At 37.1% G+C, this 14982-nt stretch overlaps 1 protein-coding gene across 1 annotated transcript; it reads left to right on the forward strand.

Annotated features, from left to right (window-relative positions):
* Positions 1 to 443: 443 nt before the first annotated feature.
* LOC131795263 (dual specificity protein phosphatase 10-like) lies at positions 444 to 10428 on the forward strand. The gene is made up of 3 exons (XM_059112827.2): positions 444 to 1154; positions 7078 to 7431; positions 8161 to 10428. Exons 1-3 carry the CDS (start codon positions 704 to 706, stop codon positions 8394 to 8396), a joined length of 1041 nt encoding a protein of 346 aa, XP_058968810.1. The 5' UTR covers positions 444 to 703; the 3' UTR covers positions 8397 to 10428.
* The last annotated feature ends 4554 nt before the right edge of the window (positions 10429 to 14982 follow it).

A 14982-nucleotide genomic window follows, 5' to 3' on the forward strand; every position in this document is an offset into this window, starting at 1 on the left:
GCTAGCAAAAACTAACGATATTGGCATTTGCGGACAAAAAAAAAATGATTTATAATTTTCTGTGCCCGATTTTTTGCCGCTGTAGTAACAAATCTTTCCGTCGATTGAACAGTCCCTAGATTTCCCGGTCTTCTGATGATTTTTTGATGCAATGTTTGGAAGACGTGATCCTAGTTTACAACCCGCGGAAGTACGCTCAACCCACGGATAATAATTATTTTTAGAGTAATCAAACGTTCTTTTCCGCATGGACCTTCGTTAGTTCTCGTGAGGAGTGACTCGTAGGTGTTCGGAGACCTTCGCTGATTACGTAATAGTGCACGAACCATATATGGGATGACTCGTAGGAATTATTTTGTTGCTATTCAAAATCATGATTTCATTGGCTGTGGATGACATCATTATTATCTTTTGAATGTTCTATTTTTGCAGTCTATGTTTCACATCAAGCTATGCAAAAAGGTGTAGTACAATCCCTAAATCTCTCGAAAGCGAAAAGGACTGTTCCTCACTCGGCCTGAAGGCTGAAAATATTCAAGGCAGAGAAAACGTTGTTTTATTTTGGACACAATTTGTTTCGGATATTTTCTACTACACGTGTACAGAGACTGCTTTAAGCCAAATTTGTACGCGGGCAGCTGTCTGAGCGAAGCGTGCGTTTGAATTTGGTTTCCTTGTTTTTTGTAATCTAAATTTTGTCTTAATGCCTCCTCTTCTTTTGGGACCAAGACCGACTCAGTCGAAAGTTGGATGTGTGAATCGATCCTCAGATATGAGCAGTGGAAAATGGAAGAGTGTCTCGTCAACTGAACTTGCTCAAAGCATTGATAATGGTGGAGCGGGTAATTCGGCAGAAATTCTTATTGTTGACTGTAGATCGCTAGTAGCTTTTAACGGACTACACATAAGAGGAGCTATCCATGTGAATTGCACTGGAATAGGGCGTAAGCGACTTTCACAAGGCAAGGCTAAACTAAAAGACTTGATTTCTTCAGCTGAGGGCAAAGAGAAGTTTATCCGTGGTGGAGTGGGAACAACCTTTGTTATCTACGATGAGTTGTCAAGTGATCCCGAAGATTGCAATCCGTGTCGTCCGATTTGCTTAGTTTTACAAAATCTTTTAAAAGAAGGAAGAAATATTTCGGTGCTAAAAGGTAAGTCCTGCTCATGACACTTTCTGTTGTTTTAATATTTACTTAGTGTGATTGGTGTTTAACCGTAGTGCTTAGAGTTTTAGTTCTCCGCGCTTTTATGTCAATGGCAGTCAACAGAAATAGGCTCGCGCTAAGACGATTTTTTTCAACCCTGACGCAGTTTCCGATTTTGTCTGGAGTCACTGTTTTGGTTTCAAGAGACGCGACCTTCGTTATTTTTATGATATTGGTAGCGAGCTATGTCATCTCCGCTGTTGAAATTTGTGTGCATGCGATCATTCAACCGCGGTGGATGAGTGGTCACGGCAAGAACTCTTGTGACGCAGATTTGGGCTTCTGTGAGTGGTCAAATACCGAAACAGCTTTTCTCTTCAGCGCTCGTATTCTGTGGCCTTTCTTTGTTTATCTGAACAGGAAATAAGGCCACTGACGTTGGCATTTTCTCGGCATGTACTCTCGGGGAGACACGAAACAATTTCTTTGTTTAAAAAGAAAACGAAAACTTTTTTATTTTGGATCAAAATACCAGATGATAGGGGAACGCAAAAGCTTAAATATTCCGAATGGAAAGTTGCTTAGTACGGCAATATTGTTCGGTGCGATTTTCCTTTGATTCATTAAGAGAAATATATCTCAGCATATCCTGTTTGATCTTATTTATGGCGATCGGCGAAATCTAATCTAAGACTAAGAAAACAAGGGGAAAACACCTCAGTTCGTCTGAAAGATGCTTTTGTTTTGTCATGCAACGCTACTTACGAAAGAACTCTGATTGCAATCTAATCCCGAATTCGTGGTATGCCTTGCGTGTTATAAAGCTAGGTGCTGATGACCTAGCGTATAAGCTATGAAAAGAATTAGCATGGGCATCAAAGATTATGCTGCAGTGAGTTTTGACAATTTTCGCCTTCATTGAGTCACTGGAATACGCATTATGGCATTCAAAACTTCTCAAATATTTTAATTGCTGCAGTTTTAAAAATCTTGTATGGACATGAAATCAAGATTTTTTGAAGTTAGTAAATGCATAGCATTCTTAATATACTCCGAAAGAGTAATGGATTATGAAAAAGTTAATTTCGTTTTACTCCTTGTCAGTTTGTATTTTAGGCAACTATACTCAACTACTTTTATTTCTGATGATCTGTGTTTTGTTTTCTCACAAAGAATTCAAGTGTTTGCAAATTAACTTTGACTACTTCAAAAATAGAAATGATCAAATGAAGGGTTGGTAAATATGTTGAAATGTCCATCGTTGGCATTTACATTATGGACCTAATACTGATATTGTGTTCCTAATTAGTTGCGCAATATTCAGCAAAAAACTATTTATTGACTGGTGTTTCTTATTATATAAGATATTTTCTGTTTTGGTCAAGAGAGGTTCCTAACAGAAAGAGACCTTTGTAAAATAACTCATTTCTGCCTTGTCATGTTGCTTATAGATCCAAATTTATTAGTTTCTTTCTATTTCCTGTCTTCAAATTTCCTTGTTCCTTACAGTTTTTATGCTGAATCATGCTTAGTTCAGCAAATGCATGTTATGTAATCAATTTTATATTTTCAAGATACAATTCTTGTTACTGTGATTCATGAACTTTTTTGATAGAATTTGGAAGAATTTATATCTTAAGAAAAATTTAAAACTGAGCTTTATGCTTCATTAAGAGTCAATATTGCGTTAGGAAATTTTCTGATGATTAATTACTCAGAAAGCTCTTGTATTGTAAATACTGTACAAAATATTAAGTCTTTCTTTTTTTCTTTTGAATGTTTACCCTCTAAGCTGCTGATTTGACTTTTCTGCCATTATATCACAATTGGAAGGAAATGATTACTTAGTGTGATCAGTTAATTGTTTCATACACAAACTTTAACTGATTTCAGTTTCATTATAGCACAAGTCTAAGTCAAGCATGAATTTAATTAGAAAGATGATATTTTGACATTTTTCTCTCTTTTAGACTTCTAAATCTCTCATTTTGATTTATACAAATGCTTTTCTTTAAATTTCAATTTATTCCCAGAGATGTTAAGGTTGATCTCACAGAAAAATCATTAGGTGTCTGAAAGCTCTTGTCTCAGAATTCTGAGTTACCAAGTTTTATAAGTTGCTTCATAACAACAGTTAGTGACCTCTGGTATTTATGCTTTGCTTTTAAACCCTGTTGTGGAACTGAGAAGGTATCTAGCTCTCAATGTACTAAACTTCCTTTTTTCCAGTGAGATTGTTGACCAGATTGATAATATCTTGAGCTTAAAAAGGTCTTCAAGGTCTTCTGTTTTCTACGCTTTGCGAGGATTCACCCAAAAATATTTGCATCTGTGGTAGTACCATGGTCATTGAACTGGAAACAATATTGAATTTAAGTGACTTAAGAGGTCACTAAACCTATGTAGAAAAAAAAGGTAATTGCTGTTGTTAGATTCAGAAATTTTTGAGTAACCAATTTTTTAGCTTTGTTTATATAATTTGAAATCTAAATTTCTTTTTCAAAAATGTACTAAAATGTTTCAAAGTCAAAACTACTTTTGTCTTAGATTGAGGTTTCATTTATTATTAACTGATGTTTCCTTAACGGATTACGGTTGACTCTTGTAATTGGTTGAAGGGTCACTTAATTTCTTTCATTGTCTCCCCTTATTTCAACTGACCCATAAAATCTGCAGGTTCTGTGGTAATGAAGTTAGTGTGTTGTTGAGTCACACTTGTTATAAACTGCTTTCTAATCAGGCAAATTTAAAGTCATAAAGAGTTTTACAGAAGTAAAACAAGCATTAGGCAAAGTGTATTGAGACTCTTCAGGAGTTTCCTATTTGGAACTTGTGTCAGGGTTAGCATAGACCTCGATATGATGCAAGAGGGCGATAATTCTCTTATCATGCCCCCATATTGTCCTGGTCGATGCGGACCACTGAAGGGCAGTTTATCACATCAGCACTGACTTCACCTTTTTGATATTTCACCATCAACAAAGTGGACTTATGTGGTTCATTTGTGTCAGTAGTCTAAGTTTGCTGGGTTCATTAAGTCAACTGAGAGCCCAGAATTTGAGCAAGGAGCCATTGGTGTTTGAGATGCCTTGTAGGATTCTTTCCTTAGCACCTTTGAATTTACCACTAAAGAAATCTTTTGGTGAGTGTTTGTACCAAAAAGAGTATCTTTGTTGCATAATTCAAATCAATTGAGCCAAAAAAGACCAAATATTTTTTTAATCCAATGTAAAGTTTTCCATGTATAACCTGATTACTAGTTATTTTATAAATAAGGTTTATGATACATTGTATAATTGAAACTTGTGTCAAATCTGTCTTTAGGAATAAGTAACTGCTTTTACTTTTCAGTGCAAGAAGTTTTTGACATTTTCTATTCCAAATGAAATTTTCCTAAGGGGCTATCAATCTCTACAGGTTTTGTGCTAAGAAACCTCTAATAGGTGGAAAAATTGTTAGAAAAGTAATTACTTGTTTTCAAAGAAAATTCTCTTTCCAAGAGATAATTTAATTAAAAGCAATTGTTTAAAAAAAAAAAAAAAGTTTTAATTGTCAACAGCCGTGCATTGGTTGTGTAAATTGGTGTGGTAACTTCAATTGGAGTCATGTTATAAAAATTTTCTAGAATTAATGTTTTGTGACCTATATTTGACTATCCTTTCTGGACTTTCGATTTGTTCATGTTGCTAAACAGACAGTAAATGAAAGGTCAGCCGGCCTGTACATGGTTTGTCGAGAGGGTCGGTTTAAGGATCAAAGATTGACGCGCTCTCCAACTGAGGGTCATACGCAGTTTGTTTTCAAAAAGAATGCTCGGGTTTTGTAACCAAGTAAAAGTGCCAAGCTTTCTAACGTCTGAGATCTTAAGACGGCGGGGTCGAGACGGAAATGCAAGAGATAGTTTTTTAGCAAGAAGTTTACCGAGTGGAAAACTACTTCTAGGGTAAATCTAAATGTTATGATAAAATTGTTTTGATTGTAATTGTTGAAAATTACCGGGTACTTGTGTTCATTTTTTTTTGTTTAAAAAACGCGATATTTTTTATAAAACTATTTAATTCGTCAGGTTATGATTTACTTGTTTTGTTTGTAAATGATAGCTATCACAATTTTTCTAGTTATTGGAGTTGATGTGATGAGGATCTTGGTGTTTCGTCTCCTGCTATATTCAGTACATGCGTTCAGTATTTCAGGAAGTTTTCCTGATCGCAAAACAAGTGATTTCGTAGCTAAGATGCTACCGATAGGATTTAAGAGTTGTGTCGATTTTCTTTTAACATAAATTATGTAATATTATTTTTTTTGTTAATCTTTGCCATGTTTTGCTGTTTTGCGGCAGCTACTATGTGACAATAGAAACGGTTATTTTTTATGTTTCCTGTTTTTTTGTCCGCAAGTTTTCGCCGCAGGGTCGCGAGGTGAAGTTGATTGAATATTTGCTAAGTTTTGCTGGTGTCGTCAAAATTCGGTATCTTTTGCTTTGAGTTTGCTGTTAAGGGAATGAAAATGCTTTTCAGAGGAAATTCTGCCTGGTCCACAGAACCAGCATGGTTTCAAGACGTCAAATCAAGACGTTAGGCGAACATTTGGATGGCTTTGCTCTCGTCGCTTGCCAGTCACTGTCAATAACCACTCGTCTTTACTAGAGTTTTTCTGTAATTTTTCCCCTTTTTGTTATTTTCTCTTTGGTCATCCATCGCTAGAATGTTTTACAAACACGAATGGTTCAACTTGAAGCGGGCTTCCGTCTTGTCGTTTGTGCAGTGATAATTGAAAAAGCTAACCACAGGTGTTTATGGCAATGGACCACCAGTGCGTAACCCTGGAAAATAATAAACCAAGCAACAAAGTCTGTAATTGTTAAGTCATAATTAAGTAATACCTGCACTTTTCGTCTTCTCAATGACCTAATGGCGCTTTTCTTCCTTACGTATGTTTGGTTTTGGAAATTTTATCCGTCTTTGGACGAATCCGGCTAGCATCAGAGCTGCATTGAAAGCCAAGAAGCGAAATATGACCGCGCGCTGTTGTGAAACACGAAGCCTTTTGCAACGACGCCGCTCGCACCTAACGGGTAAACACAAAGCTTGTCTTTATAACACTGCATTCGTTTTTGAAATTACGGGTGGCGTGATCAAAGTCAATAGCTTCGAGCCGTGGTTCCATTTCGGCAGCGACCACTTGACTGCAAGATTTCCACAACACAATCGCTTTTTGTGGGGAAAAACTTCGCAAAGCAGGCAGATATGGCTCGTTTTGGTGTGCTATACAGCTTCGCTCGCGCTAACTATTCAACTTGGCAAACTGCTTTCCGACTTGACAGTTCCACTTCCGTCTTGATCAACGGAATGCGAAAGCCTTAAATCGCAGGACGTATTTCGTGAAATTTTTCTGCGTGGGTTAAATTTTGCGTTGGATTTTTATTGCGTTCTATTCTCTACTGCTGTCTTTGAATGGTCACATTTGGAAGACTAGCCGTGGACTGAACAAACTCTCTTCCGGTTCACCCTTGCGTCAATTTGTCAAATCGACATCCGGTCACATTTGTTTGGTACCCGCTGAGTGGGAAGTTTCAGGACAGGGTCATGTTCTGCTCTGCTCTATGACTGTGGCGTGCTTTTCATACCAAAAAAAAAGGACACCTTTATATGTTCCAGAAGTATTTCCAATCCATTTGTTTTTTTGTAAAGATCGTTCTGATGGACACATTTTCAAGATGCACGGATTACTCACTATTATGGCAATTTAGTCATGAGAATGTTGATGCTACATTTGACAACACTGACCATGTTTTTTAACGTTTTTTAATGAAGTAATTGTTAGGTATCGTCGATTATGTTCGACCTTTGAGTTTTACTCAAAAATCTTTGTGGAGTCGTGGCAGTTAATTTCCTCTGATGGTGACCTTTTTCCTTTCCTTTTTCTTCAGGTGGGCTTAAAGAATTCTGTAGAGATTATCAAAACTTGTGCGAAAACGCCCCTGTCAACCATTGTGACGTCGCCGACTTCCCGCCTTCGCCGACGACATGCGGTTCGTGCCCAGGTCGCCCCCAAGGAACTCCTGTGACGGCCATCTTACCTTACCTGTATCTTGGCAACGAAGAAGGCGCGGCTGATGAAGCCCTAATTGATAGGTTGTCAATTAAGTACATCCTTAATCTGACTCCTCGATGTCCTAATTTTTTCAGTCACAGATCGGATCTTAATTATAGGCAGATTAAAGTAAACGACTCGAACCAGGAGGATATAGCACAGCATTTCGACGAAGCTATTCAGTTTATTGGTAAGTTGCTCGGAAAAAAGTTCTTCTGAAAGCCTCCAGGTGGGAGCGCAAGTAACACGCCCACGGGAGATCCCATGTGGCGCGCGTAAGTGAGAGGGAGGTCATTCGCGCTGATCTCTCGCTTTTGCGTGCTGGTCGTAGTCAATCACGCCCGGTCAAGGTCTTTGACGAGTGCGAAGTCCTGGAAACGACCACTGTTGAGTTAGATAGTTCTGTGCCTTGACCAGCTGAAGACACAATTGCAAGTTCTCAATTTTCCGGCCATTGCACCAGAGAAATGCCTCTCGTGCGCTGAAAGTGGGCAAGTTTTCAGATAGCAGAAGTGTTCAAACCTTTGGTATCATTAGCCGGAAGAGCTCTTTAAAAAGAAGGCTGTTTGTTTCATCTTCATTAGCTGGTGTTGGTAGGGCGACAATGATACATCAAGGTATATGTCACGATAAGTCGAACTTTCGCCTGAAGACAAAATGTCACCAAAAGCCAAAATTTACCGTAAGTCAAAATGTCACTTGGAGTCAGGATATCATGATGGGTAAACGAAGACACGCCGAATTCACATGTTACGATAAGTCAAAAAGTCAAAAATGTCACAACGTTAAAATATGACTATGCCGCACCAAGTGAAAGGGGCACAATGAGGCAAAACATCCCTAAAAGGCCAACTGCCTGCCAAGTCAAGTATGACATCAGCCAATCTAACTTCTTTTCATTTTTTTGTTTCCTTCACAGACGAAGCCCGAGAACGCGGCAGTGGTGTTCTTGTGCACTGTCATGCCGGTGTGTCACGCTCGGCCACCGTGACAGTGGCTTACATCATGAAGCAGCAAGGTCTATGCTTGGGAGACGCATATAAATTTGTCAAAGAGCTTAGGCCGGTGATCTCACCAAACCTCAACTTCATGGGGCAACTGCTGAAGTATGAGAAGAAAAAGAGAAACGGCGAGAGTTCGCAAGGAAAATGTTAGTTTGAAGGGAAGGGGTTAGTATGGGGGTATGCCGAGAAAAGGTATGGAACCAACACACTTGACTCGTCTGTGTGTTGTCTTCCAGGCCTCCTGGGTATTTAGTATCCGTGAGGAAGATGAGAACTAGGGAGAACTCATAGAATCCTCATCTCCTGTGTATGAATTTGTATATAGGATATAAATAGTAATATCAATAACAGTGATAGTAACTAAAAATGACCATGTCGATCGTAAGGGAACAGTAACTATCAATATCATTGGATTAGAAACGTGAAAAAAGTGAAATTCCCTATTCTTTTTACTTTGATGTATGTGTGTTAGGTTTGTAGGATGTCTTTATTTGTCTCATTTTTAAATTCATCTCAAATAGAACTTATAAAAAATCGCGATGAGAATTCCCCTCTGGGTATTTTTGAAAGACATCGGAAGTCATCGTGGACTTTCCGTTAAAACGAGTTCTCGACGTTATCATGTATAAGTGAAGTACAGCACTGTAGATCAAAAACCTTGTGCCATTTCAGTGGTGAAGAGTTTCAACATCGCTTAATAGTTTTAGCAAGCTTTTTCATAACCATTTGCCGTAATTTTCACGTTTCTTTCCCAGATAAATCGTGTTTCGACTCCATTTATAGTAATACTGAGTACTGTGTACTTGAGAACCTGTATACATTAATTTTATGGATCTGGAAAAAAAATTGCCACGTATAAATTATAGATAGGTTTAAATGAATTTATGACAGCGGGAGGAGACATCATACCAAAACATATTTTGGAGAAGTTGTCAGGATCAGGGAATATTTTAAATGTTATTTGGAGGGTGAAGATGACTCGAGCGCTGCTTGATCCTGGTGCTGTACACTCATAGGAGTCTGTGAGATGACGTTACAGCGTGACAAGGTAAGGTGAGGTTAGGACGACTTCTTAACCCTTTAACTCCCAGATCAAATTGTAATTCTCCTCACTGTCAATCGTACAATTCTCATACAATTAGTTCAGAGAATTTAGTATTGTATCAACTAATTATCCCCAAATTGATATTTGTCTTTATTCTCATCACTTATCTGGTTGATATTGTATTGATATTGTAAGGAGAAATTCTGTTATGGTCACTCATGGGAGTTAAAGGGTTGACTACTTGAAACGGAAGGTGGTATAGGGATGTGTTAAACAGTGGAAGTGGTATATTATCGGTTAACACTACAGAAAGTAGTTACCTAAATTATATTCACGCTGCTAAAGCTTGAAGTCTTTGAAAGCAATTATTTATAAAGACATGATTTCTTTGTGGTAGGTAAATTTGACCTTCTCGTTAAACGGGCAGACACGTGCATCAGTGTGTGTGTGTGTGAGTGTTGAGTGATGGACAATAACTTGTATTTATATCAATTGAGAGATGCTTTTTTGTAAATGTTTGAAATCTTGGTAAAGGCGTTGCGTTACGGAGAGTGCGCTACAGAGTGACACTCTTTTCCATCGCGTAAGCTCTCGTTGAAATTTTTCTCCCGTTGCTTTGACCATCAAACATTCGCTATGATAGTGAGGGCAACTCGATTCCAGTTTTAGGTTGTTCAAAATTAGATCTACAGCTCTTCCCTCAGGTTAGTGATTTCTGAACTCCTGAACAACTGGACTAAGAAGCTTGCGATTTCATATTTGCAAAATAACTGTTCATTTTCAATATTACTCTGTAGAAAGAATGTTACCTTTCATTTAAATAGTTTTTCTTAGTAGAAACCCGAACACCGACGAACATCCAAGGAACATCCCAACCAAGAGTTGGAATTTCCGGAGATGATCGTCAAGACTCGTACTTCTTCGTAAGTCACTCGTGTCTGTTTAACCATTATTTTAGTTCTAGCTTGTAGACGCAGACGAAAATAAGTTGGTGAATAAATTAAGACGCATGCTCAGACGAAACCATAGTCTTGAAAATGTCAGGTTGATATTTTGTAATAAATCAGTTAATTTATAGTAGGTCATTTACAGCTATAAAAGACGTTGATTTTTGCAATAAAATATATCGAATTTGCTTTTTGGGTCTATGATATAATTCTTTGTTGTTGAGTAAGGCAGACCTCATCTCCTCTCCCCTCCTGGCCTCCCCTCCCGTCTCTTCCCCCTCCCTTCTCTTTCCTCTCCTCTCCCCCTTCCCCCTCCCCCCTCCCCCTCTCCCACTCTAAGACCCTTTCTTTCGCTACCGATTAATATTTTTGGATACATGACTTTTCTCAATCTTTCTCGACGATAAGTGTCGTGGATCTCGTCTGACTAAGGCTGTATTTTCTCAAAGATTACCACGTGAACTTAAACTTCTCCGTAAATCTTTCTTCCTAAAAACTTGGATCAAGTCAGTATCTGGGCAACTGCGCACCTACCCCTCCCTGAAGCCAACAATAGTCCACACATTTCTAAAACAAACTCTTGTCCCAAAGACAATCTGTTGTTTTCGCCATTGTTTCCTTTATTAAAGAGCTGTATGCATAATGAAGAATGGGGCTGTGCGGAAATCTTGCAGAATATGTTTCGTCCTTTAATAGTTTTGGAGTATTTTTTCTGAGTAAAAGAATAGTTTCTACAGTGCCATACCTTCTGATTTTTTTCCTCTCTTGACACACGAATTCATCATACAGAATGTTTTGTTTTTTCTTGATTAGCTGGCTGAGCGTGCAATTGTAAAACTTCGTGGTAAACTTATGCCGTAATGCCCACTCATTGGTTGGAGTCGTTCATCCATATTCATCAGAAATTATCAAATTTGATGAAACCACTCTGACCAGCGAAGAGTAAAGACGTGCGTGTTCTAGTGCTGAAGATAAAGTTAAACTCTGAAGGAACAAGGCTCTTGGTCTTCTAGGAGGAACAATGGAAACCATTCTTGTAATTCTACAACAGAAGGTGAGCAATCCTTCAGAAAATATTGCCTTAAACTCTTTCAGGAAGCTGAGTAAATCACAGCTTATTTGTTGAAACAGTTAACACGTGTCAGTTGCTTGGATGAGCGAGCGTCAACTCGAAGTTTATTTGAAAAAGGGTATCGGCATTTGCTGAAGTAGAATCCTTGCCTCGTTGAAGTAAAGTGCAATATAAATTCAATGGTCTCCTCGGGTGGAACGCAAAAGCCAGGATATATGTCAGATTTATAAGAGACACGACGTTTTTCAGCGAAGACTTGTCTACTAAGTTTCTCCTTATAATATTTTTATAGCGTTATGTAAAAGAGATAAAAACAAAATATTCATTACAAGCAATATTTTTTACTCTTTAAGAAAGATTCAGAAAGTAAACAGTTACTGATGGCTCTGTTAATTTATATTTCAGGAAGAGGAACGTTGTCGAACTATCGGAAGAATAAAGAATTTGGCCAAGAGAAGACGATGATATCATCGAGATTAAAGAGGATAAAGCAAAGATAAGAACTTTTAAATTATTGAATGACTGTAGCAAAAATGGTGGCTCCTTAAGTATGCTCTATGGCTCTATCATGTTTGCAAGATGACTTCACTCTTCATCAGTTGTTTGATTTTGTTCATCTTTCACTGGGGAAAATGGAACAGGATTATTTGGTGAGTGTTCAATAGATTACGTGCGTCGAGCCATCATTTTTGAACTAATTGTAATGGTACCGATTGTTATGCAAACCTCGCGCGATCACACGACTCATTCATTTATTTCTAAAAGTAGGCCTAACTTGGTGTAATTTATCTCGGAAATTTTCTTGTTTATCACCATAACTGAACTACTAACAATTGGACATGGATATCAATTTGACTGAAGGTATTGAAGATAAAAATGATACCAAAGGACTGATCGCTCATTTTTGTGTGCATAACAATTAGTATCTTAGAAACACCTTCCTTGGTGTCGCAAAATGGTGATATTTGTTAAGATGGCACTGCAATAAATGAAGTCGGGAAAATATTAAACAAAATTCTAAAGTTCGTGATCAAACTTGAATTTATCTTGACTTGAACAACACTAGCGGCTGAGACTCTACTCAGGATGCACCTTAAAGTACGAACTTCTTTTAACGACTGATTTTGAAACATCAGAAAAACAGAACCCTTCAAACGACTTCTTCACGACATAAACAAACCAAACATAACGACCTGACTCAACTGAAGGATGGAAACTGACTCGTATGCCGGGTTGACAAAAGGCAGTCGCTGTTGACGACAAAAGTTCACTGAAATGGGACTACAGTCGACGATCAATATACACGATCCACTATCTAAATAATCGACAAATTTTATTGCTTTGTTTTTGTCATTTAATCCATAGGAAAGGCTGTAAAAGAAAAAAAAAAAAAAAAAAAAAACTCCACGATAAATTGAAGAATTAAGGACAAATTTGATATATGATGTTTCATAGCTGGAATTTTTTCAATTACGAGTCAAATTTTTTTAAAAAGTGGCCTCTTTTCGGTCAATTTTGAAACCGAATCCAGTTTAGTGCCATCTTAATACCTGTATTTCCTGTTTTGTTGCATTAACTAAGTTGGAATCAAGAGAACATTGGCTGTAAATTTGCGACAGGATCCCAAACCAAGAACTGTACCCTGCAATAAGGTCTAGATAGTTTTTTTTTTGTTGTTGTTTCGTATGCACCAGTGTTCTCTTGTCACTAAGGTTTTATCATTAAAACTCAAATGCCTGGTTACAAGTGATTTTAAACAAAATTCGATTTCTACGAGACTTGTCGTTGCATAAACCAGCTTTAAAATTACGTTTTTGTTTTCGTTTTCGTTTCGGATGAAGAAATATTTTTTTGATCTCAAGTAATCAAATTTTTTCGTGGTGTTACCTTAATTGTTCCTAATAGCTTTTAGATTGCATTGGAAAAAGAACGATTTTAACATGAAAGCTTATTTGTTAATAGACACCACTGACCAAAGGTAATCGTTGTCACTTCGGCCCAAAGAAATATCGATTTTTACTTCCTGAGGACATTTTTTCGGATCCAGACAAATGTACTAAATTTGTACTCGTAGGTACCATAAAAACAAGATCTTTTTCTTAACAATTTTGGCGAGAAATTTACCTATTTATGACGAAACGTTTAATGACCATCACTGCTCTTGGTGATTCTAAATTTTCTTCGACCAAACTACCTCTTAGATTCATATGAGTTTTTTCTTCTCTTGTTAAAGCTCGGCGAGTCTAAATTATGACTTTGCATCGATTATCTCCTAGCTGGTTTATGTGACACTTTCCTAAATTTGAACCTTCGTGTTATTAGCCAAAATTTTCGAATCATTGGACTTGACATAACCAATCCCAAGTCATTCTGTAGACCAGGTATTTGGGTTAACAATGTAACTTAGTTTACAGTACTCTTAGACTAGAAGAAGGAGGATCTTTAATGCTGCCATGTCGGAGTAACACAGGAATCCGTACAAGTCACAAAATTTATTGGTTTTGATTTCAAATTTCTCACGCAATTACACAAATATAATTTTTTTTTCATCAACTGGTGAAAACTGAAGTTAAATCAATAGTCCAATTGCTCTTGTGGCAAAACAAGCTTTCAAGTTAAACAATTTGCTCCGGGAATTCTGTAAATTATCTGCTATTTTTCACTTAACGCATTATGAAATTTCTTAGCTCTTCCAGCTAAAACAATTAACTCCATTGACTTGCATTATTTCTCAAATTGCCTTTCAAGAAAGTTTTTAAATTCAGACAAGGTCTTATTTCAAGGACTTGATTGAGCATAGAACGCGAGGTGTATATATTTTGGCTCTTGCGACTTAAAAAACAAAAGAAAGCAATTTTTTCCTAAAATCGAGAATTCTTTTCGCTGCCTGTAAATGGTTCAAGAATTTCAGATCAAAACATAGGATAACTTCTTCATTGCGTCCAATCTTTTTCCTGTGTTACATTCGAAGTTTGGTTGCTTTAAAGATATTTTATCTAGAAAAAGAAGCATCATGGCAAGTGTTCGGGTTTTGAAGAAAAGTATTTGGGTAAATTGAAAATACAATTAATTAAAACAATTCAATTTCGGCAATAAATTCTGAATGAGTTACCGATACCTTGCCAAGGTGCTTTTCTGTATTTAACATCATTTCGTGCGGAAAACTGTATTTCGATGTAATGCGGGAGAAAATTTTTTCGCACGAGATATTGTTTAAATAAGTTTTGGCGGGAAATTTGAAACGACACCTGTTTAAATTTTTGCCGAGAATGTTGCCAGGGGAAACGCTGTGCAAATTGACCCAAATTTTCCCGCCAAAAGTCTTAGTATATGTACAAAAAATTGTCTTGTACACCTTTTTGATTAATTCAATTGAAAATTACTTATTTAATTAACACTTGTGGTTTATTGTGTGAAGACAATAAAAGACTGATCACTTCATTGACTTGTTTATCATAAAATTAAATGTCAAGTTTATTTAACAATATAAATGATATTTCAAAAAAAAAAGCCGGCGCATGCGTATTTTAGAGCACCGTACCAAGTCTTTTGGCGGGAAAATTTTCCGCATTTGAACAGATGTTACTTACAGAACCAATTTTTTTAAAAAAGGCGCACGCGTATTGTGAGCACCGTATTTTTTTTTTTTAGTTTTTTGGCGGGAAAATTCAAA

The sequence above is a fragment of the Pocillopora verrucosa genome, chromosome 13 (assembly GCF_036669915.1).
Source record: "Pocillopora verrucosa isolate sample1 chromosome 13, ASM3666991v2, whole genome shotgun sequence".
Taxonomy (NCBI): Eukaryota; Metazoa; Cnidaria; class Anthozoa; order Scleractinia; family Pocilloporidae; genus Pocillopora; species Pocillopora verrucosa.

Excerpts from the sequence above, each read along its gene's own strand:
- LOC131795263 (XM_059112827.2), top strand. The coding sequence starts at position 704 with ATGCCTCCTCTTCTTTTGGGACCAAGACCGACTCAGTCGAAAGTTGGA. Across the intron at positions 1,155-7,077 it reads AAATATTTCGGTGCTAAAAG|GTGGGCTTAAAGAATTCTGT; the intron begins GTAAGTCCTGCT and ends CTTTTTCTTCAG. Across the intron at positions 7,432-8,160 it reads CGAAGCTATTCAGTTTATTG|ACGAAGCCCGAGAACGCGGC; the intron begins GTAAGTTGCTCG and ends TTTCCTTCACAG.